This window comes from Punctularia strigosozonata (assembly GCF_000264995.1).
Source record: "Punctularia strigosozonata HHB-11173 SS5 unplaced genomic scaffold PUNSTscaffold_7, whole genome shotgun sequence".
Classification (NCBI taxonomy): Eukaryota; Fungi; Basidiomycota; class Agaricomycetes; order Corticiales; family Punctulariaceae; genus Punctularia; species Punctularia strigosozonata.
The window spans coordinates 1674120-1697807 of NW_006767439.1; the positions used below are offsets into that span (position 1 = coordinate 1674120).

A 23688-nucleotide genomic window follows, 5' to 3' on the forward strand; every position below is an offset into this window, starting at 1 on the left:
AAATGGCTTTAAAAGGATATCTACCTGAATAGTCATTTTCAGAACCTCCACTCCTTAGGTCATTGTAAGCCAGTTGCGCCACCCATTATCCGTTTTCTGAATGTAAGATCAGTGAGTTATCACATCACACGTTTATTTCAACTTTTTACAATGCCACATTATTCCCACATATTCTTGCATCATTTCTCCACACTATTTAATATTACAACATTAACACCTATACTCGGGTGTGTGAACAAACAAATTTAGTTTGGTTTTTTGCACTGATTTTGAAAGAGGTATTTTATTATCTGGAGAGCCAAAACTTGCTGTGTGGCTATGCAGCCTAGTGTCCATTGATTCTATCGCATGGAGGGATTTTTGGAGGATGATAATGACCCAAGTTGATAGACCCACTCTGTCCAATCCTCAATTCCATGTATTCAGTAAATCAGCTGTAGCGGCCGAAGGAACATTCCCACGGTCATGGGAGTGTAATATTTGGATTCACACAATAATTCTGCACAGATTTAGGTACCCGATGGAATTGAGCCTCAATTCCATCCAAACACAAGGATAGAGCTACCGTATTGGGCTCACAAACTGCCCTGCACTGTGTTTATCATAAACATTTTATCGGTGGCTGCGTAGTCATGCACTTTTTCCAAAAATGGTACCAGCCTACTAGTATCCTGCTATGCTACATTTGTAGGTGGTAGTCCACCAGTCTGAGATGGGCGGAATTGAGGCTCAACCCCTAGCTGGGCCGTGGATAGGAGTTTGGTGAGCCTATCCTCTGCTGCCGGGGGTAGGGTAGCTGTAAGTGTTATGAGCTGAGCATTGAACATCCTTGCTTTCCACACATTCTCCATGGACAGTCGGAAACTGATCTGCATGAACCTGGAGTGAGCTTCGTCCAACATGAAGCAAGTGACCGGATAGGGGGAGCCAAAGTGATGGCTGGTGATGGCCTCCTTCCAGGACGCTGATCCGATGTGATCGTAGCTGACTATGACGACTCGGGCAGAGGAGGGGATTTGTCCTTCCCTCCAGACATGGTGCTCAATGCCTGCCCGTTGCAGCTTACACACCGCATCCTCCATTAAGACCTTCAGCGGAACAGCCAAGACGGTGGTAGCCTGGTCCAGAAGGCCAGCAATTATTACCGGTGTGGTCTTGCCAGCGCCTGTTCCCAGGACGACCTGCATGTCGTTGTGGCGCAGAAGCATCTCGTAAATGGCCTCGCATTGACCTGTAGATCGGAGATTTGCTTCCTTCCCGTAGAGCATCTGCATCTCCTTCCTGACCATGGGTTTCCAATATCAGATCTGAGCTGCCTCCGGCTGAGAGCCCTCCTATGTGCATTGCGATTGGGGATCGTTCGCGTCTCCTGTATCATCCTCTAGCTTAGGCACCTGAGATACTGGAGAATCCATCTCGATATCCAAGGGTGAGCTACGGCCGTTTTCTATCGCCAGAGTCAGACATGAGGTAACTGCGTCAATCAAACCGAAAACACTTGCCTTCACAGCTGGCACTGCCGGTTCTATTCCTGTTGCCGGTTCGTGTGCTGGGATAGGGGCGATGATATGCATGAGCTTCGTTCTGTGAGTCGAACGATCAGATTGATGATATCTCTTCCCCTGCGTTCGGTGTCGATCGGATGGAGGACCATGGGGGTGATGGAACTATTTCCCTGCTCATCCTCAAGTGTCTCGTTTTATCCTGTGACAACACAGATGGGGCCTCAGCATTCCTGCTTGCAGAGACCTGCATAGGGTACTGTGCACAAGAGTTGGGACTGGTAGATGGTGGACGAGTCTTCGAACTGGATATTGTACCGCACACAGAGTGCAATGTTGGATCCACGTTTGCAGTGGGAGTGCATGGAACCCTAGGCCCAGTGAGAATCGACTCTGCGCGTGTTCGCTGGAAGCCGCGTGTGTGTGCGTAGGACACTGTCTATGTGCGCGGTTTGGGCACAACCTGCATTTTCGCAGATGAACATGTACATATATATTCGAAATTAATATTACAGCTGCGAAGTAGGCGACATGCCATGTCTGTTGCTAGCAAGGTGATGACACGTTGCGCAAGACGAGCGAAGTCCTTCCCATGTGGCACACTCTTCCCTGGACAGGCTCTTGTCCACCACTCCTTGCAACTTGGAAAGAATGCCGTCGGGCTCCAATCTCGTATGGTGCACCTGCGGAAGAACGCGATGCAGCCAGGCTCAAGTTCACCGGAACACTCGCTCCCGACATCTACAAAATCGGCGCGGTTCGGTCCAATATCAAGCCGACACTTTGAGCAACGGGGGAGGGAGCAACTCGAATACTCGAACAAGAGCACATACAGAGATTGGAGGCCCGGATGCTCGAGGGTGTACGGTGCGTCGTTCCTTATAAGAATCCCGCCGGATCGTTGTAATAGACGATCCCTGCCGCCGTCAGCTACTAACCAACTTTTATCAGGTTCTTTTGCGGCGTAGCTCTCTTCACGATCATCCAGAGGTACCGTCTGGATCTAGAGGCAGTGGGGATCCCAGCGCAATTGAACTGGATCGTGTTCGATCTCGGGATCCCGGTAGCCTCGAAGAAGTGCAAGAGGAGGACACGCGCTGTCCCGCCCCTAAAGTGTTTAGGTGCGGAACTGCCCGATTTGTAAGATCAGTAGGATAGAATTAGCTCAGTAAGCATAGTTATAATCATGTATCCAGATCACACCCTGCTTACTACTCATGACTCAAGCATAGCGAGTCATCACAAACTTAGTCAGCCTTATGAGTCAGTATGACTCTTATGAGTCAAATGACTCTTATGAGTCAGCACATGACTCCAATGAGTCAGAAAGTGACTCAACAGGGATCCGTGACTAGGAGCAGGCCAACTTCTGGAAAAGTATAAATGTAGCCCCTCTAGCCCAAGAAAGAAACGAAGAAGTTCCCCCCCTATACGCACGCCGTCCGAACGAAGAAGTTCCCCCTACACGCACACAGTCTGACAGAGCTCGTAAGCTCTCAGTTTTCTCTCAGACACTCCAATCAGGTCAAGAGTACCTGGTTTTAGTATTTCAACTCAGCACACAGCCACCGACAGCAATATTTGGTTTCCAACTCTCTCAGTCTCTGAACGTTCTCATTTTTTACTTGGTTATTCTCTCTCAACACCTCAACACCTCACACGTACTATTAGCAGGAGCTAGTATTCAGAACCCAACCTTCCCACACCCTCACAACACTCTCACACTCACATCAAACACACCGATAAGCTTTATCGCTTGTCACATTCAAGTCAGATCAACTACCGGCCAAACTTATTGAGTAATCTCCGACTTAGATAGCCCAGGACCTCAAGACGGATTTCATTGGGATCAAGTTAACTCACCCAGACTTACCAACTATCCCATCCATTTCTACTCCAATCACATCCGTCAAACAAGACAGCGCGATGAAGATTCTGGTTATGACGCCCTTCGAAGTGACGAAACCGATCTCTTGGATGATCGTGCTCGTGTAGGGGAAGATCAGGAGGCCCGTGAACCGGATGTTAGTGACCGGTCTGCCAACGCGGAGGCTGGTCACGATAACGAAGCTTTTGTACTTCCTACTACGTCGCAAATCCCAGAGATTCATCATATCTTGGAGTTCATCAAAGAGCTTCGCTCCGCTACACTCGAAAATGGTGGCCTTCCTGCACACATTCAAGATCGCCTTCGAAATCCTCTTCGATGTCTGCCTGAAGACCTTGACGCCGACACATTCTTCTCCCTCCGGGTTTATATGGCAACTGTTCATTCTTCCGAGAGGACCTACGAAGACATTATGGCTGCTGCTATTGAATGGAATCCGAATCATAATTCCAAACCCGACTCCCTCTGGCTCCTGAAATGCCAGATTGCAGAATTAACTGGCGTGGAGCCCTTGAGCGGCGCCATGTGTGTCAACTCGTGCACGGCCTTCTCAGGGCCTTGGTTAGACCTCGAGTCTTGCCCATTGTGCGGTGAAGCACGCTATGACGAGCAGATCCCGCGGGTGCACGGTGTCAAGAAAGCACGACAGGAATATTATGTTATACCACCCGGTCCCCAAATACAGAGTATATTCCGCACACCGGAGGGTGCCGATATGATGTCCTACCTTGAGCAGAGGATAGATGAAGCCCTTGACGAGCTCGAGACCTTCCAGGAGATCCAAACCTTTGTCGACATCTGTGTTTCGTCTGAGTTTCTTGCACTTGTCAAAGCCGGCACAATCATTCCTGGCAAAGATACATGCCTCTTCCTTACAATCGATGGTGCACAGCTCTACCATGACAAGGAATCAGATCTTTGGATTTGGGCATGGGTATTCTTTGACATCAAGCCAGGAACGCGATACAAGCGTAAGGCTGTTTTTCCTGGTGGTTTCATTCCTGGACCACATAAGCCCAAATATCTCTTTTCGTACCTTTACCTCGGCCTACATCATGTCGAAGCTCTTGGACGTGAAGGCCTTCAGGTTTGGAATGCCCGAACTGGAGAAGTTTTCATCGACCATCCCTTCATTTTTCTTGCAGGTGCCGATGGGCCTGGAATGGCATTTCTGACGGGGCTTGTTGGACACCAGGGCCGCTATGGATGCCGGTTATATTGTCCACAGCTTGGCCGCCGCAAGGGTGGAGGAAACACTTACTATCCCACACTCTTGCTGTCTACAGACTGTACCGTTCTTACATGCAGTCATCCGGACATCGACCCTCTGGCCTTTACACACGGGTCACAAACAGATTATCACAAAAACCTATCATATGTCATCCAATCACAGAATACACGCCAGCACAATCAGCGCCGACTAGAGACTGGTATCGTGAAACCAAGTATTCTCATGGGTCTCACCTGCGTGCTTGGTATGCCACGGATGTGCACAATTGATCTGATGCATGCAAACCTCAATATGCCCCAACTGTTTACGGAGCTGTGGACTGGAACAATTGGATGTGACCGTACAGATTCTATAGATTCCTGGACATGGCGTGTTCTCGTTGGAGAACTATGGACAGGTCACGGACGCATGGTGTCTGATGCTACCCCATACCTTCCTGGATTTTTCGACCGCCCACCTCGAGACCCTTCCAAGAAAGTGAATAGCGGATACAAGTGCTGGGAGTTCCTCCTGTGGCAGCACGGGTTATGCCCTGCATTCCTACGACTTCTTCTCCCACCAACATATTGGTGGAACTTCTGCAAATTTGTTGCAGGGATGCGTATCGTACACCAGTGGCGCACAAGCCGCCATGAACTTCAGTTTGCATCCCGAAAGCTTGCCGACTTCTGTGTCGAGTTTGAAGAGATTTACTGCAAACGCCGCGAAGATCACCTTCATTTTTGCCGACCGGTACTCCATCTATTACCACACCTTGTTCCTGAGACATACAGACACGGGCCGTTGTGCTGTTATGCTCAGTGGGTCTTAGAGCGAACAATAGGAAGCCTTGGACAAGAATTGCGTCAACCATCAAAATCATATGCCAATATATCACAGCAAGGTGTACAGCGATGTCAAGCCAATACTCTCAAGTCAATGTATCCTCCGCTGAACATGCATTCTCCTGAGGAGACTCTTCCCCGTGGTTCAGAAGACCTTGGCTCAGGCTATATTCTATTACGGGCACTTGAGCGGTACCCTAGTCAGGTTTCAGATGCAGAGCAAATTGCCATCACAGAGTATATGAACAGGTATATCACAGAGCTTGGAGCGGAACATCAAAATGTGCACGGATGGTGGACTGCCCCGGAGTTACAAATACAACGCTGGGCACAGTTACGGCTACCCATTGGATGCATTGTTCGCTGCTTGTGGAAGGAGTCATTGACAGAAATGAATCGGATCCGTATTTCCCGCAATGTCAAGGTATACACTAGGCTGCTTGATGATTAGTTAATGTTCTGAACAACTTTTACTAGGTCCACCTACCACATACTGACTCTATTCAGTACGGTGAAACCCGTTACTTCTTCAGGGCCAAAATGCCCAATGGAACTGTACATGGCCTTGCCATGCTATCATTATACTCCCAGCCAGACGCGGAACTGCTCGAAGCATCGTCTGGCGTACTATGGTCCTGTGACCACCTGGGTGACGATGGCCTAGTTGGGGTGGATGTGTGCAACATTCTTGCTGTTGTTGCCATGGTTCCAGATTGGCCAAGCAGAGAGGAAGACCGTGGAGATGATCGTTTCTTCCTCGTTGAAAAGCCTGGCCTCGATGTTGGGTTTCTGGCTGGCTACGATGAAACGGCTGAAGAGGAAGGTGATGAGTAAGTTAATGCATTGAACCAGGCCCGTACTCAGTTGTAATTACATAGCTTGTGATGGCAATCTATTCAGCTACTATCCTTTGGATATAATGGTCCATTGTTGCAAAGAGAATGGTATTTGTGAGGTGGACACGGAGACAACTAGTCGCGGCCAGCGAAACGGTTAAATACAGCCATAGTTCAGGACACTTATGGTGGCTGTACGAAAACCTACATTGTGCCCACCCACATGTCTTGCTCCTGTCGCTCACTACACGGAACAGTTACTCATTGCAACAAACAATGTCGTATACAATCCAGGGGATAGGACCTATTCAGCCAAGTCAACAGCGAGAAAACTCATACGAGCCAGCCCAGCATCATCGCCATGGTGTCGCAGAACGCAATCTGTTGTCAGACCCCTCTGCATCTCATCGCATGCAGGAGGCTTTGCCGAACGGGCTCTCTTTTGCTTATTCGACAAAGAACACAACCTTGCAAGAGAGGGAGCTTGTACGACCAAAACCTGGGGATATATGCGCCTCGAAAACTGCATATACGCTCACTGACAGTAGTTATCACAGGTCCCGCACAGTCCCTATAGTCAGTGGCTTGCAAGTGCCTCTCCTGATATGCTCTGGAACTCAGGCAACATTGCCTACCAGCGAATTGTAACTGAGAATATGGTACTTGCAAAGGAGGTGGATACAGTGCGGTATGTCTACTAGTTTGACCTACAGGAACCTATCCACACTCTGATTGTCTTCAGTGGTTTATATCAAGGCCTGTTGTCGGTGATCGAGTCAGGCTCATTGACCAAGAAAAACCCTTCGCTCGATGATCCCTACTCTCATATCCAAGATCTCCCAAACGAACCACACGACACTCACCCCGAGGTGAAGTATTGGGACCACGATACCTGGACAAATTCCATGAAGCGCACTGACGACATAGCCGGCTTTGGCGGCAACTCCAACGACGATCCCGCTGACTCAGACAGTGACGCGGTGGGTGTACGCAAACCCAAGAAGGTCAGTAAGAAGTACGGCTTCCTCGAAGATCCGACAGGGCACCGAGTTACGCTCCAACGGCTTGACGAGATACGGCTTACTACGAACCGCGTCTGCCAATACCTCAAGGCGCGCGGTTTAGGTCCAACTTCGTGGGCTCATAACGCGACTCTACCTGCTGCCCAGCTTGTCTACCGGGTTTTACGTGCTGAATTCATCGAGTTCCAGCTTTGCGACGGCACCTGGAAGGCTGAGCGATGGATGATTGAACACTATCCGCAATGGCACCGCCATAATGGCATGAAGATAGTGAAACAAGAAGACGTCGATGACAGACCGTCAGGACCTGGAGAAGGATTTAGGAACGCCGTACCGAAGCCAGCTCGAAGATCTGTCACAGTGAAGCGTACATTAAATGGCAATGCCCTGGTGCTCCTCGTCTACTGACGTGCCATATGTTAGCTGATCCAATCAGGCCCGAAGTCGATGAACACCACGACATCGACATGCAGACTACGTCACATCCGCCGCCCTTTTTGGCTGCCGAAGTCATTCACGATGGTATACCTGTCTCTTTCTACATTTCTGTTTCAGTGGTCTGATATGCCGCCCGCGGGAGTGTTCTAGCAACGCCCGAAACAAACAAGCATCTCAATCCTGGGGTCGAGACTCAACCCGTTGTTGTTGCCACAATCTCAGTCTCCGCTGAGGATTCACGGAAACGAGCGCACGGTGATGCCGACATGGACAGCGACGACCCGGCCACAAAGCGCAAACGCCGGTTTGAAAGAATCAAGGTTCGAGATCTATTGGTGCCCTTCGAGTTGGTCATCATGTGCTCACCTCTCTCATCACATGATGGGATAGCTCCCCAACCCGTTGTACGTTTCACATCCTTATCAGGTCCAGCATTCATACATATGTCTATTTGCAGGCTCCAGACGAAGGAAGCTAACATTGCCGATCGCCGTGCCATGCATACCCAGATCAACAGTACGTCGGCGCTGGGCCATGTAGTGATCGGCTATAGCTCACGTTCATGCAGAGACTAGCGAAAGGACGCCCGCCTTGTCCACTACCATTCCGGGTATCCCGTCGCCAGCCGCCGGTGTCACAACGTCACGGTCCTCTTCCACTCCTTCTGTCCACGGTACTCCCAATACGGATTCGGCTTCAGTACCATCAACGACAGGTTCGCACAGACGGTTCCTTGCTTCCAAGTTGTACATCTACATATAACATCCATAGCGCGTCCAGCGACAGCCTCGAAGATTCTGGTCTCGAACAAAGCCCGTGGTAGGAACCTCAACGATGACCCATACTCAGCTCAGTAAGGCTATCGTATGTATGCTGCTACGGCGATTGCTCATCGGGTTCTCAGGAATATATTCGTCGCCGAATACCTCAAATCCAACGATAACTCGCGCGAAGCAGCAAGCGCGGTGTGGAAATCAATGGATTCGAAGCAAAAGAGCGTGAGCATCCATTCGCGCCCTTTGCACGACTACGATCTACGTTGACTCTGCCTAGAAATACTATCAAATGAGTTCGCGAACGCGCCCTAAGGAGCGCCTAGGACCATCCTTCGACGACACCGCCTAAGGTCCTCCGACTCGTCCGTACTTTCGCCAGACCTCCGGTTTGTCTCATGTGCTCGTCCCGTCTTCTCCAACTCCTGTCGGCTACAGGCTTCGCCTTGCTCTGTTCTATCTCTCCAACCCCTTATAGGTGCCAGCCGTGCTGGGTCTCGCTCGTCTACACGCTATCTTGATGCCTTCTCACTCTTCGACAACTTCATCCGCGGCTCGTTCAACCCGCCGTCGACTCCGACGAGCTTCCGGCACTTCCACTGCTGGCCACGACGTCGTTTCGAGTTGTTCTATGCATGTATTGTAATTTCTGTACGAGATACATATGCATTATGCTGTATTCTCTTGAGCCGCAGGCCAGCGCAGAGCGATCCAGACGAGCAGCATACCGGGACAGACTGTAGCATACCATAGCCGTTCGCCATCTGCGAATCTGCATCACTGTTGCGCTATGGTAAGCTTTGATGTGCGTGATGGTGGCTTCCGCAGACACGCGCATCTCGAGCAGACTGACACAGAGTCGATTCTCACTGGGCCCTAGGGCTAGACATCGGGAGTCGCTCCCTAACATGCTCTGGGAGAACTTGGGGGACGTGATATCAGCGAGTGTCTTGAGCACGTTGCAATCACACTGCGTACCAGTGATTTCATTCCCGTCTGACTTGCTTGCGATGGGATAGTCACCCTCTTCCCATCCTATTGCATCTCGAGGTTCATTCCAATGCGCAATTGATCTCACAGCCGCCTTAACTGCACTTGTGATCTCTTCACGGATTGTCTGCAGGATTTGATCAGAAAGGCCCATATGTATGGCCGCTTTGGAGTTGATGGCGGATAGTGCTTGAAGTTCCTCTCGAATGATGGTTCTGATGGTATCCTGCAGCATCCTGTCCGAGTCTTCCTTCTTCTTTGTGCAATCGTGAAAGTGCCCTGCCACACAGAGGGACTCGAACTCCAAGGTACTGCACCGATCGAACAAAAGTAGTACCCCTTCCGGAACGACCCTCATAACGACTTGCCACTGAGCGGCCCGCTCAAAGCTTGCCTGCAGCAGATGCCCGCTGTACTGTCCATTGGACGTGTTTGATCGTGCGTATATCCGGCGGTCAACGTTGTTGCTATGCCCCATGCCCATGACGTCTATGTGCTCGAGGTTGAGCTGGGTCTCCACCTCAAGGGTAATACCATGGAGGGCCCTGTGATCGCATCGGAAAGCCTTCAGAGCATGTCGTTTTGCGTTCGCACCCAGGGGAGCCCTGCATACCTTCATCCCTTGCTCGGACATGATGGTGCTGAGAGCCTCTGGGTCAAAGGGCTGCCCCTTAAAGTCAGAGAATATCAAACGCTGATACCCCTCGCCGGCCTTGGGATTGGCTGGCCACAGCTTCTTCGAGAGCCAGGCCACAAAGGGTCGGTAAACCACCAAGACTTTGACAAGGAGGTCGGCCGTGAATGCGTCGAGCGGGCGAGGGACCTCCTTCTGATAGGCGGTGGAGTGTCCCTGTTTCCAATACTGAGTGGTGATCGTGAGGTACCTTCCAAAGAAGTGAAGGCCCCGTATCGAGTCGGTGTATGGCCCGTTAAGATATTTGAGGGATACCAGCTCGGTGAACCTTGGGGGAGGGCCGCTCAGGTTCATCGTCATGATGAGGAGATTTCATTCAAGGTCGGTCAAGGATCGGAGCCATTCAAATCCGTGCACCATATCTACCTGGAGTTCCATGAGATCGGACTCGTCCGGGCTGATAAACATCCACTTTCGAGCGGTGGGATCAGACATGATGACGTTGAAAAACATGATTTTGCTGTGCAGCAACCGGTTCCTGGGATCAGAAAGGAATGAGTAGCTCTGGCTCCTTGAGGTCATGTTGTCCTTGAACGCAGATATGACTATGCCCATGGGACATCCTAGAGAGGTCTTGACATCGGCGGCCTTTGTCCATGCCTGAAGGCTGGCATAGAGGGCGTGAAGGTTACAGAGAGTGATCTCATGCCCTTTATGGACGAGTGAGGTGAATCCGACCGGATCCGTCAAGATAATGTTCACCTCCATTTGGCTGCTCATGGCGACGTCGGTGATGAGGTGCCCCTGAGACTTCATGACCCCGAACGTGCTGCAACCTCCGCTGGTGTAGAACTTGCGGATGCTCAACGTGGCGATCTCCAGGTCCCTTGCTGATAAACTTGCCGCTTCGAGGTATATTTCCTGAAGGGTGCACAGTCAGATTGCATATTGCATGTGGGAGAGAAGCGGTGTAACATGGACGGCCTCTTTGAATTGGCTGTTGGGTCATATAGATAGCAGGATGATGCAACGCATGACGGGGTGGGGAATGGCATTGTCGGTTGTCTGGAGATGATCCCAAGCCCGCAGAAATAACCCGCTGAAGATGTGGTGCATCAACAGCATCAGCGAATCCTCAAAGGACACCGTGGTTGCATTCATTCCGACGGTGGATTCGAGCGCTTCCCAAAGAGTCACCAGGTCTGCTGTATCGGGAGGACAGCCTGCAACTGAATAGGCGGCAGGGTCCAACATATCCTGCCTCATGATCATGAGCAGCAGCGCTGCGACCATACAGGAATATTATGCGAGGCTCACCGCTTCTTGGAGACCCTTGAAAGGCTTGTGCTCGAGTCTGAGGAGTGTAGGATTAGAGACAGCAATGGATTCTCTGAAGAAGCCAGCTGAAACTTACTCTGACTGCACATTGGCGGTGACCAGAAGTTGCAGGACAATCGGCAGACAGTTGGCGATGAGGGACTTGCATTTCTTCAGGTACTGAAACACAAGCCCTGAAACGCCTGCTAGAGGATCGAAATGCTGATTCAATGTGTCCACAAGCCAGCACAGATTGTAGCTGTTGTAATCCTGGACATGCTCTGGCCATTTCAACGCTGTGAGCCAGTAGGGTATAAGCTTGGGACTGGTGCCGAGAGAGACCTCGTTCATCTGCTGCATCTTGTCTCTGATTCGTTGAAGCTTTTCCACGCCGGGCTGAGCTTTGGCGTCAGAAAGATATGGTCCCATCACAAGGAATCGGGTCTTGTAGTCAAGCGGGACCAGAGACTGCACGTATTGCACAAAATGCAGCTGGGCTGTTTCATCGTCGGCTTGCCTGGGTGGCCAAGCACAGTCCTTGTGGGAGGTAGAGTAGTGCTTGCGTAAGCGATTCTTGTAGTTTGTTGAGAAGAAACGGCAGGGTGTGCCGTCTTCCAACCTCTCTTTGCATGCAAAACCCTTGTCACATGTTGTTAGGATCTATTGTCAGAACAATTTCAAGGGTTAAGCAGTGAACATAAGTCTCACGTATCTTGCTTAGCTTGCGTATCTCACGTATCTCGCGTACCTGTAGCATGCCAGAAACATGTGGCTCGTCTACCCAACGCTAGCAGCACCGATGTGGTGTATAAAAATGGGAGGGGGGCGAGGGGCCTCGACGAATATCCCCCCTCCATTATCCCCCTCCTGGATTGCTATGGAGGATATGGAAGAGGATCGGCCTGGACCGACATGGTCGATGGACCGGGCACCCTCGCCTCCTGAGTCTTTCGAGGATGAGATACAGACGGTTAACAGATCAGAGGATCAGGACGGAACGGAGGAGTGCGGCGTGACTGATTTGCTAGACCAGGACCTTGATCCCTCTTGGCTATACGAGAATATCGAAACGCATGTCATGAGCCTGGCAACATTCATGGGGTCCGCTTCGCAACTGTTCGGACCAGGAAAATCGGTGCAGCGGGCGACCAACTACATGCTCTGTGATCGTTGGACAAGGGCGGATGGAAGCATGAACAAGCTCATCAAGGTGGATGTTGAATATGCGGAAGATTTCCTGGAGCATGAGTTCGACCCGGGGAGCATCCGGTTCAGGCGGGACATCGACTCCATCATCAGATATTCTCAGCAGCTGGACATCCTGGCCAGCGTAAAGGTGTTCATATTACCAGATTTTGATTGGAGCCACACGAGGAACAATCGGTGTCTATTGAATATGGTCCCCCCAGGCACTGTTCTGTGCCCGCGCACACGATCCCGAACATGCTCCTTGGGACGTTCAGTTCTCAGGGCAAGATAGTTGTTCTGTTTCCAGGGCTGTGGTCCGCGAGCGTGAAACTGGGGGACAGGTGGATTCCCACCGCGATAGTGGAGCAATTCTACAACCTCGTACTAGCAGCTCCCTCCCTTCGGGAGCTGAACGAAGGGCAGGTGCACATCCTGGCCATGTACAGTGCAGCGATGGCGAACCAAAGGGACGAGGGAGGACAGATGCACTGGCACAGCATCAACATGTCTGCCAATTGCATGAAGGATTTCGGGGAAATGCTGAAAACCCGAGCCAACAGCCTGGAGCAGGCGGCATTCTGTGACCTCTGGTTCATGTTCGAGGTGAAAGGGTCCAAAGATGAATTTGTGCACGAGCTGCAAGAAATGGAAATAGCGTCCAAGTTTATAGAAGCGACGAGCTGGATTGGACCGGACACGAGGGCAAATGACCAGTGGTGGATAGACATCGAGGTGGAGATGTACTGCCCGGGGCACTGCCTGAAGATCCACACCGGCAAGCACAGTGAAATTCTCTGGTGCATGTTTCCGGAGCTGGGGACGCAGGCACACAGAGGGAAGGTGAAAGAGGCTTTGGACCATCCTCAATTCATCAGGGATTACGCGGGACAACTGGAACAACTGGCCGGATTCCGTTGGCAACCCCGCAAGTGTGACAAAGAAGTGTTCAACAGCACGCATATGTGCAGACGTATCACATGGACCAGGTGTTGATACATGCGCAACACCGCAACCTGTGGGCCTGCATTCCATACAAGATGCTGTATCCGGTGAACATGGACCGACTGCTGAAGCGGTTGCAAAAGCGGGTGAAAATCATGTTGGACATAGGGGAGGCCAACACGATAGAGACAGGACACGTAGGACAAGATGGAGGTGTCAGATTAGAGGCGCGCGTCCCACTTTCCGAGACGGATACGTTTATGGGAGACGAGTTGTTCCTCAGCAGGAGGAACTTAAGTGCGCTGAAGGCATGCCTCACAGCACTGAAGACGTATACTTGGTGGTAAGTGGATATCTTGCTCTTGCTCGTGCGGACAACAATGCTCACCAGATGGCAAGCATTTCATCACATTCTGCACCAAAGCATGCCTGCTGATCTTGGAGTACCTGACGGGCCTGCCGGGGGAGATTCGACGTTGGGTGGCAACAATCGCGCTCGGAGCACAACTCGTATGACTCTTAAACTTGACGCTCAGCACGGGGTGGCAAGGAAGCATCATCCAAGAAATGTTGGCTTTTGGCTCACGGCGAGCAGAAGGTATGGACCACGAGCTGGTACCCCTCCACCTGATACTTGGGCTGTGGTTCCTATGCGGCATCCACTGGGAGAAAAACGGGGACGTGCGAGTTCCTCATATGCCGACCAAAGCCCTGCACTACGTGCCTGGGGACATGGCCAAGCTGTTCGGAGAGAAGCACATGAGCTTTATGCAGAGCCACATGTATCCGGTGATGATACCGCAGGAGCGATGAGAACGAATGGAGAAAGTCTACTTTGGGAGGACCAAGAACAAAGTACACACCGAAGACGTGAGAAGCGTGCGTAGGACAGAACCGCCACCGCCAGCTGTGGATTTCCAGGCAGGAGAACGGGGCATCAAGGTTCGGCCTCTGGTTGCAATGCAGTTGGAACCAGGGGCTGAGTTCATTGACCTACCGGAGGAGATCAAGGAGGCATTGCCGCCGTCAGAACCGATAGGACTGAACGAGGCCATGGAGAAGATATCCCAGCAGCTGGCATCAGACATCATCCAAAAAATACCCAACTACCGAAAGTTGCGAGACAGAAGCTATACGATCATGCTCAAAGCGGAGAGAGGAAATGCCAACTGGTTGTGGTTCAAGACCCTGGACCTTTCGCGCTTGTTCTTGGCTGTACTGGTGAAGAAGGTAGAAAGGAAGGTGTGGCAGATGGCGATCGATAATCTGCTCCCACAGAAAGGGCTAGTACGCACGCCGTGTTTGCAAAGTTGGCACCTGATGGAGTCGCAAAAAGACTGGAGGGAGTTGGCAAACACGCTGAGCGATACAGACGCAGGGAGTGTACGGAAGGAGTTTCAACAAAAGGTGTTGAACCAATGTCTTTGGCTGCCTTCGGCTAACGCAAGTCGGTTATGGAAGACGACGGGATCAAAATATTGTGCGGCCACCATGATTCTGGAGACTCACCAAGGCACTGCAATATGCATCGTTATCAATCCCAACTGCTACCGCTGGCGCGAAGAGATCAGAGTACACTGCGGCACTCCATAGCTTCCAGCGGAAGAAGGAAGGGAGATGACGGATGATGAAGGGATGGAGGTTGAGTAAGTGAGGAAAGACGGGGCGGGGGTAACCAGAAATGGATCAGATAGATAAGATGTAAAGAGTGGTCATTGACTGCGCGGCGGGCTTTGCGTACTAGAGGTTCACATTTTGCTCAAACTGCGGGGAGGACAGTCATTGACTGCACGGCGGGCTTTGCATACTGGATGTTCACATTCTTTTCAAACGGCGGAAAGCGTGGTCATTGACTGCACGGCGGGCTTTGCATACTAGACGTTCACATTTTGCTCAAACTGCGGGGAGGGCAGTCATTTACCGCATGGCGGGCTTTGCATACTAGACGTTCACATTTTGTTCAAACGGCGGAAAGAGCGGTCATTGACCGCGCGGCGCGGATGGACTGCGCCCACACGTGAAAGCAATTCACTCCGTACAAATGCATTGTTCACGGAGGCAATGACAACTATAAATGACAATAAATTACAGATTCATAGCGCAAAATGTCCATGATGAAGCCAGGGGGAGGATGCAACAAATTCATAACATTGTTCAACGGCGGCCCTTTGCGCCCTTTCCGTGTTTCTTCGATCCGCCAGCTTGGGGGGCAGTGGGCCGGGTGGCAACCGCTTCGTCCTCACGAAGACCCACTGCATCGCCGGGCACAGAGCCCTTGAGAACGAAGTCATTATTGGGCGCGGGGCGCCGTCGGCGGGCCTGCTTTTGCGGCTGCTCCAGCATCGGAGGCTGGCGCCTGCGAGGGTTCGGGTTGTCGCTGTTGCTGAGGTCAGTGAGGGAGGACGTGGGGTCGCGCGTCGAAGCCGGTGGAGGGGTCCTGGGCGGCGGCATCAAACCCGGTGCAGGGGTCCGGCTCCAACCGGGGTGGTGGGCGGAGGCGATGCCATATTCACGTGGTGGTGTCAGAAATGAAACATGATATGGAAGGCAGAAAGGGCCGTTGTGGACAGTGTGGCAGCGGGGACAGTGACAGAGAAAGAGAAAAGTCAACGGAAGCACGGGAGGGCCGTCGTGGACTGTGTGGCGGTGCTAGGGCCCACGCGCACGTGACCTCAAAGGGGCCAGCCCTCCCGCGTGGTCAACGACGGTCCTTTTGCGCACGCAAGGTGATCACGTTGTTGCCCAGCCCCACCACATGGTCGATGTCAGGGCATGGCTCCCACACTCGCCTCATGTCCCATTGTCCCCCATTCTGCTTCCGCTTCTGTCCCATTTTGTTCATTTCCCCTAATACTTTCATCTCCCTATTCAGTCATGCTCTCCCGCGCCCTCCTAGGCTTCCTGCACCCTCCTTTTGGCATCTCCCCTATTTTGTGTTGTCTGAGGGCGTCTAGCAGCTGGACAACACTCGAGAACGAGCTGGAGAGCACAGACAGTGAGCAGAATGAAGTAAATACATGGAGAGGGCTATCCTACCTGGAGAGCACAGACAGTGAGCAGAATGAAGTGCCCAACTCATCTGTGGCTCTCCAGTAAAACTGTCAGCACAGCCTACAAGCTAAAGCGGCCACAGCCACGCGAAATAAGCGCCGGAAGCGCCAGAGAGCTGGCAAGTCACCACAGACAACACTCCCCCCTGACAAGGCAACTCTCAAGCCAATCCCATCAAACTCCTGCAAGCCTCCACCTTCGAGCGATCCAGAGACTTGGTGAGCAAGTCGGCAGGCATCTCCGCCGTGGGGATGTAGCTGACAGAGATCTTCTTCGCCTCAACGGCATCCCTAAGCCAGTAGAAGGCCAGGTCGAGGTGCTTCATGCGCCTGTGATGTTCTGGGTTCTTCGCCACAGAGAGAGCAGACTGGTTGTCGATGCGGAGCATAGAGGAGGAGCTGACATCGAAGCCGAGCTCAGTGAGGAGGTTCCGGAGCCAGATGACCTCCCTGCTGGCATAACAGGCGGCCACATACTCGGCCTCAGTGGTGGAGAGAGCCACGACGGTCTGAAGCTTCGAGCTCCAGCTCACGGCGCTGGTACCGACCTTGAGGATGTAGCCAGAGGTGGAGCGGCCGTTGTCCGGGTTGCCGCCATGGTCAGCATCGGAGAACGAGCTGAAGAGCTCGCCGGAGTCGTCAGGAGCGTACCGGATGCGTAGGTCGAGGGTGCCCCGCAGGTAGCGGAAGAGGTGCTTCACGGCCTTCCAGTGAGCCGGGCCAGGGTTGCTGGTGAAGCGAGAGAGAACGCCGACGGCGTAGGAGATGTCGGGCCGAGTGCAGATGGCCAGGTAGAGCAGGGCACCCACGGCGCTGACGTACGGCTTGTCCTGCATGTAAGCGACGTCGTCAGGAGTGCTGGGAGCCATGGAGGTCGACAGGCGAAGGTTGGGATCCATAGGAGTCTTCACCGGGCTGCAGGTGCTGAAGCCGTAGGTGTTGAGGATGTCGAGGATGTACTGGCGCTGATCCAGAGTCATGGTGCGGTTGGGGCGGTCCCAGGTGATGTGCACGCCGAGTAGGAGCGAGATCGGACCCAGGTAACGAAGCTTGAAGCGCCGGGAGAGCTCCTCGATCACGGCATCCTTGGCCTCCTGGCTCTTGGAGACAATGGTCAGATCATCCACGAACACCGGCACGATCACCTTGACACCGTCGCGCTCCCAGACATAGATGCTCTTGTCGCAGCGGACCCGGGAGAAGCCCATCTCCTGCAGGGCGGCGTCGAGCTTCTGGTTCCAGACGCGAGGAGCCTGTTTGAGGCCGTAGAGAGACTTGCGGAGCCGGCAGACGACTCCGGGCTTACCCTGCTCAAAGCCGTCGGGCTGGTCCATGTAGACCTCCTCCACCAGATCACCGTTGAGGAAAGCGTTGGAGATGTCCACCGAGTCGGCCTCCCAGTCCTCGAGGGCACAGATGGCCAGGATAGCGCGGAGAGCGGCCCACTTGGCTGTAGGAGCAAAGGTTTCGTCGAAGTCGACTCCCGGGCGCTGGCTGAAGCCCTTGGCGACGAGGCGGGCCTTGTAGCGCTCCACAGAACCGTCGGCCTTGCGCTTGACCTTGAAAACCCAACGGGAACCGATGGCCTTGCGTCCGGGAGGCAGCTGGACCAGCTCCCAGGTCCCATTGGCGATGTGGGCCTCGATCTCCTCCATGGCGGCCTTGTACCATAGATCCGAGTCAGGACGCTTCATGGCCTCGCGGAAAGACCTAGGCTCGTTGCCCCGCGCCTCAGCCTTCAGTGCGCAAGTCTGAAAGGCGGCCTTGAGGCTCTGAGGGAAGGAGAGGTGGTCTGGCGACGAAGGAGCGGCGTAGATGGTGTCGAGGCCAGCTAGCACCAGCATGGCGTCCTCTGGCTCAGCAGCAGCCAGGGGATCCTCGGAGGAGGTGTCGTCTTCGTCCTCGCTGCTCTCGATGGCTGGAGTGGGTTCCCGGTAGGCCTGAGGGGCCGGAGAGCGAGAGGGGACGATCCACCAAGGCTGCACGGGCTTGGGCGCACGGCGCTCGCGTCTGAGGGCCAGAGGAGGAGTCGGAGGGCGTTCAGGAGGCGTAGGAGGGCGCTCCAGGTCCATTGACGGCGCTGCAGAGCGAGGGACAGGCGATGGGGAGGCCTCAGGCGAGGCAGAACCAGTGGGAGGCGAGGACGAAGCATGAGGAGACGGCGGAGGCGTCTCAACTCTGGCAGGAGCGACAGGCGGCACATGGGGCGGTTCCAGATCTCCCCCCGGTTCAGGGATGTCCTGAGCATCCTGAAACGGCGGTGGTGCCATATCTCCCCCCGGAACCGGCGCAGGTGCGTCAGGAGGAGAGCCAGGAGGGCCGTGCAGCGAAGGCAGGGCGCGGAGGAGGAAGTCGGATGCAGCAGAGTCCCAGCTGGCGGTAGAACGCGCTCCGGGGAAGTACCGCTCGTCGAAGATAGCGGCGTTAGAGATGATCCGCTTGCGGGTGTCTGGGTTGTAGAAGAGCCAGGCCTTGTAGTCCTCCGCGTAGCCGACGAAGATGCATTTCTCAGAGTGGGAGGAGAGGCCACGGCGCTTGTCCTTCTGGATGTTAACGTAGGCGACACACCCAAAGACCCGGAGGCGTTCCACAGAGGGCTTGATCCCGTACCAGCCGAAGTAGGGTGTTGCGCCCTTGGGCAGGGCAGCGGAGGGCGTCCTGTTGTGCGCATGGACGTAGGCGGCGACGGCGAGGCCCCAGAACGATGGAGGCAGGTTGGACTCGCTCAGGAGAGCCGTGGCGCCCTCGGCCAGAGTCCGGTTGGCGCGTTCCGCGACGCCGTTCTGGTGGGGCTCGTTGCGGACGCTGTGCTCGCGTCGGATGCCTTCGGAGGTGCAGAGGTCGTCCCACTCCTTCGAGATGAACTCGCCGCCCTTGTCGTCGCGCAGTGCGCCGATCTTGCGTCCGGTAAGCCGCTCAGCAAAGGCCTTGAAGCGCAGGAAGGCCTGGAACGTGTCGCTCTTGCGCCGGAGCAGCACCACCACCCAAAAGCGGTGGGCATCGTCGACAAAGATCACCCAGTATCGATACCCTTCAGGCGTCTGGACAGGGATAGGGCCGTGGACGTCCATGTGGACGAGACCCAGGGCCTCTGACGCGCGCCGGGAGGCCCTCAGAGGCACAGGAGGCCGGTGCAGCTTGCCCGAGATGCAAGGCTCGCAGATGGCGTCTGGAGCGGCGTCCGAGTCGAGCTTGAGGCCAGAGACGCTGTCCTCCTTCAGCATCCGGCGGACATAGTCGACATTGACGTGCCCGAAGCGCCGATGCCAGAGCTCGAGGTCCAAGGCGCAGGTGCTGGCAGGCTGGGCGTGCTCCAGGGCCGGCAGGGTGCGCCCGTTGACGATGGCGGCGTTGGAATCGCTCACAGACGCGGTGAACAGCGTGGTAGTGCCTCGAACGAAGGCCATGAGGCCCCTGGTGATCACAACGCGAATGGATTTGTGCTGAGTGAGATACAGGACTGATAGGAGGTTAGAGCGCAGCTCTGGGACATGTAGCACCCTGGTCCACTCCACTAGATGTGATTCCTGACCCTTCACCACGGGCTGGAAGCGAACGGAGCCAACACCGACGGCGTAGACGAGTTTGGAGTCGGCGAGGCGAATGGGGACGTTGCAGGGCGCGTAGGAGACGAACCAGTGACGGTGAGGCGTCATATGAGCAGTGGCCCCTGTATCGGCGGTCCAGTCAGCGCTGGGGACGTCTAGAACGTTCAGACGACGAGCATAATACACCTGCATTGCCAGCCAACTCGATGTGGACAGCCTGTCCAGTGGTCTGGGGAGAGCCGGGGGCCAACTTCACATCTTCACCAGATCCATCTCAATCCCCACCACATGCACCTTCTGACCCTGCTCGGTACTCGACATTGGCGTGGGCATCTACGTCCACGTCTTCAAAACCAAGCTCCACCTGAGCAGGTACACTCAGCTCAGGAAGGAGTATGAGAGTATCCGGGAGAGCAATGACGACCACATGAAGAAGGTGAGCTTTAATCTATCATAGGAGCACAGTCGAGTGTTGTGTCTAAAGAAGTAGACACATTCAATGTCAAGCATGCCTCAGAGAATTGAGCAACCTACTGCATCAATGCCATCGCAAGCTTGCTTAGCTCGCGTTGATGGTCTTCTATAAGCAGTTCATCTGTTCTCTGGCAGGTTGAATACAACCCTGTGGCATTGAACATTGGCATAATCATGAACTTTGTATACGGTATTTAGGGAGTTAATCATGGCCGTTACGAGGGCATTGCCATAGGAAACTAGCGAAAGAAGAGTAAAAAGCATGACGGATACTTGCGTAGTGCTGTAGTGAGCGTCCTTCCCAGCTAGAAATGGCACTGTCACTGCAAGGCACGTGACCCAAGGTTGTCCATCCAGGTAAAGGCCCTGTACAAGTGGTGGTTCAGCAGAAGTGCTTGAAGGGAGAGGGCTGACTTACTTGATACTGAGCTGACCCATCACAGGACTCGCAGGCTGGGCATTTGAACTGGATTTTTTTGTGGTGTCCATCGGGAATGAGGCTCCAGATGCAGGCGGTACAAACAGAGCACGGGCAGAAATCACAGCAGAAGACATTGCCGCCAAGGGTACAAATGTAGCAAGCCTGTCCGCGCACAAAACGTAAAGCTCGTTATTATAGTGGTAGGTTTGGGAACCGTAAGGGTCTTAATATATATAACAGGTGAACTATGCGAAGCCGACGTTGAGACCAGCGTTCAACGCAGCTGATTTGCCCTCTGCCCGACCTGCATAACGTAGTCACTGAGCGCCGCGACCTGATCGACGAGGGCCTGGGTCTTCTCCGCCTGCTGAGTGCACATGTGTACCAGGCCGTTGTATAGCTCGTTCATCTTCGCCATCTCGGTCGTCATGCACTCGATGGCGGCGGAGAGATCTTCGTGATCGGCGGCGTGGTCCGCGTGCGACTTGAGGATTGCCGACAGCATTTGCTGCTGGCCTGCAATCTGACCGGGGACGGCTTCCAGAGCGCTGAGCCAATGCGCCATGTCTTCCACGCTCCTCGTAAGCGCCGATCCTACCGCTTGCAGTTCGGAGGACGTCGCTAGGCCCAGGGTCGTTGCAGCCTCGACGGACGGGGTCCGTTCAACGATGGGTGCCAGAGGAGCGGCGGCCTTGCGGGGCCGGGGCTTGGGCTGCGTCTGAGTGGGAGCCTGAGGCGTAGTGTCTTCCGACACGTCCATGCTACCCGAGGCATCGAAGCCTGCTTTAGATGACGGCTGTCTCATGGACTTGCACGAGGGGTCTGCTGCCGTATCCGTCAATGGGGCCGCCTCGACGTCGTGCGCCCTCCCCTTCCCCTTGGCCTTGGCGGACTGGGGACCCGGACGATCCGAGGCGGAATCGTCCAATAGCCCAGCACGTGGGCACAGCGGGCCATCGGCATTGGTGTCCTGCTGTGAAAGTTCATACCGATGACGAGACGCCGTCGGAATGAGTGACGCACCATATTATGGTCCTTGTCTTCGTTATCGGGTGGTCGGGTGGTCGTTATCCTTGGCGCCTGTGATATGCAACATTGTAAGCCGCTAAAATGCTTTCCGATTGGAGGGTTACGCACTGCTACCCCTGCCCTTGCCAGCGCGGCGGCGAAGCCCGGATTGCTCTGGTAGCTTTCCACCCTCGCAATAGAGAATGGCACATGACCTTTTGCCGATCAAGGCGAATCACCTAAGTCCATATCTGCTCGGCAGTAGTCGTGGTCGCGTTTCCGAACAGCCATAAGGCCGCGGGTATTTCCTACCGCCCACGAATATTTCATTCTGAGCCCAGCAAAAGCGCATTAGATTGGATAACGAATGGGCGGGGAACGGGTAAAGCACAGAGGTTGTTTCGCTGGCGGCGGTGAGAAATGAGCAATACCACTACGTCCATAGGAACTGTATTAGGTCTCTCTCGGGTAGAACACATTCTACCATATCCCTCCATTCCGATGCCTGTCCCTGTCTGGTGCGGCCAGAACAAATGCACCATTTGTTAGGATGGTCAGTCCGATGCTATATCGAGGGGATATGGCACTGGTCTGGGCCTCAGGGAGTGCTTGTGGTGATATAACCCCTATCCTTCACAGAGCGTCAATTTATCCCTCTGGAAGCTACTTCTTTATTCCTCTGAGAGCCCCGCATAGCATGTCCTTTACAGTGCAATCCTCGGATTCATCGTGTTACCCTCTCGGCACCAGAAGCTCAAGCGACGCGCGTTGGGATCGAAAAGTGATATTTTACGGTTATGCGCGTATGCTACATTCCACATCCGTGTATCTACTTTCTAGGAACCGCCCGGCGCTTTCCCTTTCCTCCGCTCCGCTTCTCAACCCCGATGGCGCATGCCGTTTGAATGAGTCGCAGGTGTGCCTCGACCTCCCTCAAAATGTCTTGCAATCCGATTCCGATGGTGGCGCCGGCGAGGATTGCGTTTTCCTCCATTTTCTCGAGCGCTGTGTCAGAGAACATATCCAGCGCCTTGAGAAAGCGTTGGCTGGACCTCTCGGTCAGCCGCGCCGCCTCGGTCCACTGCTCGGCCTCCATCATGGCCGACCAATCGCTGGTGGTAGGCTCGGAATGGGGAGGGGACGGCGGAGCAGCACCTGTTGTCTGGCTCGCCCATGAGTGAGATCGGGCGGGATGGTTGAAAGGTGTCGCAACGTACCGTCTCTCCAGCGAACGGAAGCGGATCATCGAGCGAATCTGGTATCGGATTAGCCCGGCCTGATGTGCTAGGGTTTGCCGGTGCGTGTCTGGGATGGCGCGATGTGGAGGGACCGGCCTGAGACCTTTCGTATTCCTCCAGCTCTGCGGCGAGCCGGAGAAGGGTCTCCAGAGGGAGGCTTTCGAGATCTTGCGGGATGCCGGTTGACGAGGACATGGTGATGAAGAACTAGAGAAACCTGATGGAGGGCCCTTAGGCAACAACCTCACGTGACTGGCCGGATTGTTGGCCGTAACATTGCCTAACTTGCGATGGCTTGGCCCGTCATTCCGAAGCATGTACAAGCGCGCTTGATCCTTCGTATGTACGTTATGGTTACAAAAAA

General features: G+C 53.9%; 7 protein-coding genes across 7 annotated transcripts; 4 read left to right on the plus strand and 3 right to left on the minus strand.

The window, feature by feature from the left end:
- Nucleotides 1-674: 674 nt before the first annotated feature.
- Nucleotides 675-1289, minus strand: PUNSTDRAFT_135045 (uncharacterized protein; the record flags this gene model as incomplete). The annotated part of the gene is made up of 1 exon (XM_007384556.1): nucleotides 675-1289. The coding sequence occupies one exon, from the start codon at nucleotides 1287-1289 to the stop codon at nucleotides 675-677; it is 615 nt and encodes a 204-aa protein (XP_007384618.1).
- Nucleotides 1290-3598: 2309 nt separating this feature from the next.
- PUNSTDRAFT_69002 (uncharacterized protein) lies at nucleotides 3599-6279 on the plus strand (the record flags this gene model as incomplete). The annotated part of the gene is made up of 2 exons (XM_007384557.1): nucleotides 3599-5869; nucleotides 5923-6279. Coding segments are annotated over 2 exons (2628 nt in total), but the record flags the coding sequence as incomplete, so codon positions are not given.
- Nucleotides 6280-6886: 607 nt separating this feature from the next.
- PUNSTDRAFT_45099 (uncharacterized protein) lies at nucleotides 6887-7711 on the plus strand (the record flags this gene model as incomplete). Its single annotated transcript, XM_007384558.1, has 2 exons — nucleotides 6887-6969; nucleotides 7024-7711. The coding sequence occupies 2 exons, from the start codon at nucleotides 6887-6889 to the stop codon at nucleotides 7709-7711; spliced, it is 771 nt and encodes a 256-aa protein (XP_007384620.1).
- Nucleotides 7712-9380: 1669 nt separating this feature from the next.
- PUNSTDRAFT_135048 (uncharacterized protein) lies at nucleotides 9381-11815 on the minus strand (the record flags this gene model as incomplete). The annotated part of the gene is made up of 6 exons (XM_007384559.1): nucleotides 9381-9436; nucleotides 9493-10366; nucleotides 10565-11059; nucleotides 11177-11395; nucleotides 11456-11492; nucleotides 11553-11815. The coding sequence occupies 6 exons, from the start codon at nucleotides 11813-11815 to the stop codon at nucleotides 9381-9383; spliced, it is 1944 nt and encodes a 647-aa protein (XP_007384621.1).
- Nucleotides 11816-12332: 517 nt separating this feature from the next.
- Nucleotides 12333-13636, plus strand: PUNSTDRAFT_135049 (uncharacterized protein; the record flags this gene model as incomplete). The annotated part of the gene is made up of 2 exons (XM_007384560.1): nucleotides 12333-12793; nucleotides 12865-13636. The coding sequence occupies 2 exons, from the start codon at nucleotides 12333-12335 to the stop codon at nucleotides 13634-13636; spliced, it is 1233 nt and encodes a 410-aa protein (XP_007384622.1).
- Nucleotides 13637-14404: 768 nt separating this feature from the next.
- Nucleotides 14405-15178, plus strand: PUNSTDRAFT_68886 (uncharacterized protein; the record flags this gene model as incomplete). The annotated part of the gene is made up of 1 exon (XM_007384561.1): nucleotides 14405-15178. The coding sequence occupies one exon, from the start codon at nucleotides 14405-14407 to the stop codon at nucleotides 15176-15178; it is 774 nt and encodes a 257-aa protein (XP_007384623.1).
- Nucleotides 15179-21352: 6174 nt separating this feature from the next.
- Nucleotides 21353-23641, minus strand: PUNSTDRAFT_135051 (uncharacterized protein; the record flags this gene model as incomplete). The annotated part of the gene is made up of 5 exons (XM_007384562.1): nucleotides 21353-22048; nucleotides 22102-22158; nucleotides 22931-23248; nucleotides 23304-23531; nucleotides 23573-23641. The coding sequence occupies 5 exons, from the start codon at nucleotides 23639-23641 to the stop codon at nucleotides 21353-21355; spliced, it is 1368 nt and encodes a 455-aa protein (XP_007384624.1).
- Between the last annotated feature and the right edge of the window lie 47 nt (nucleotides 23642-23688).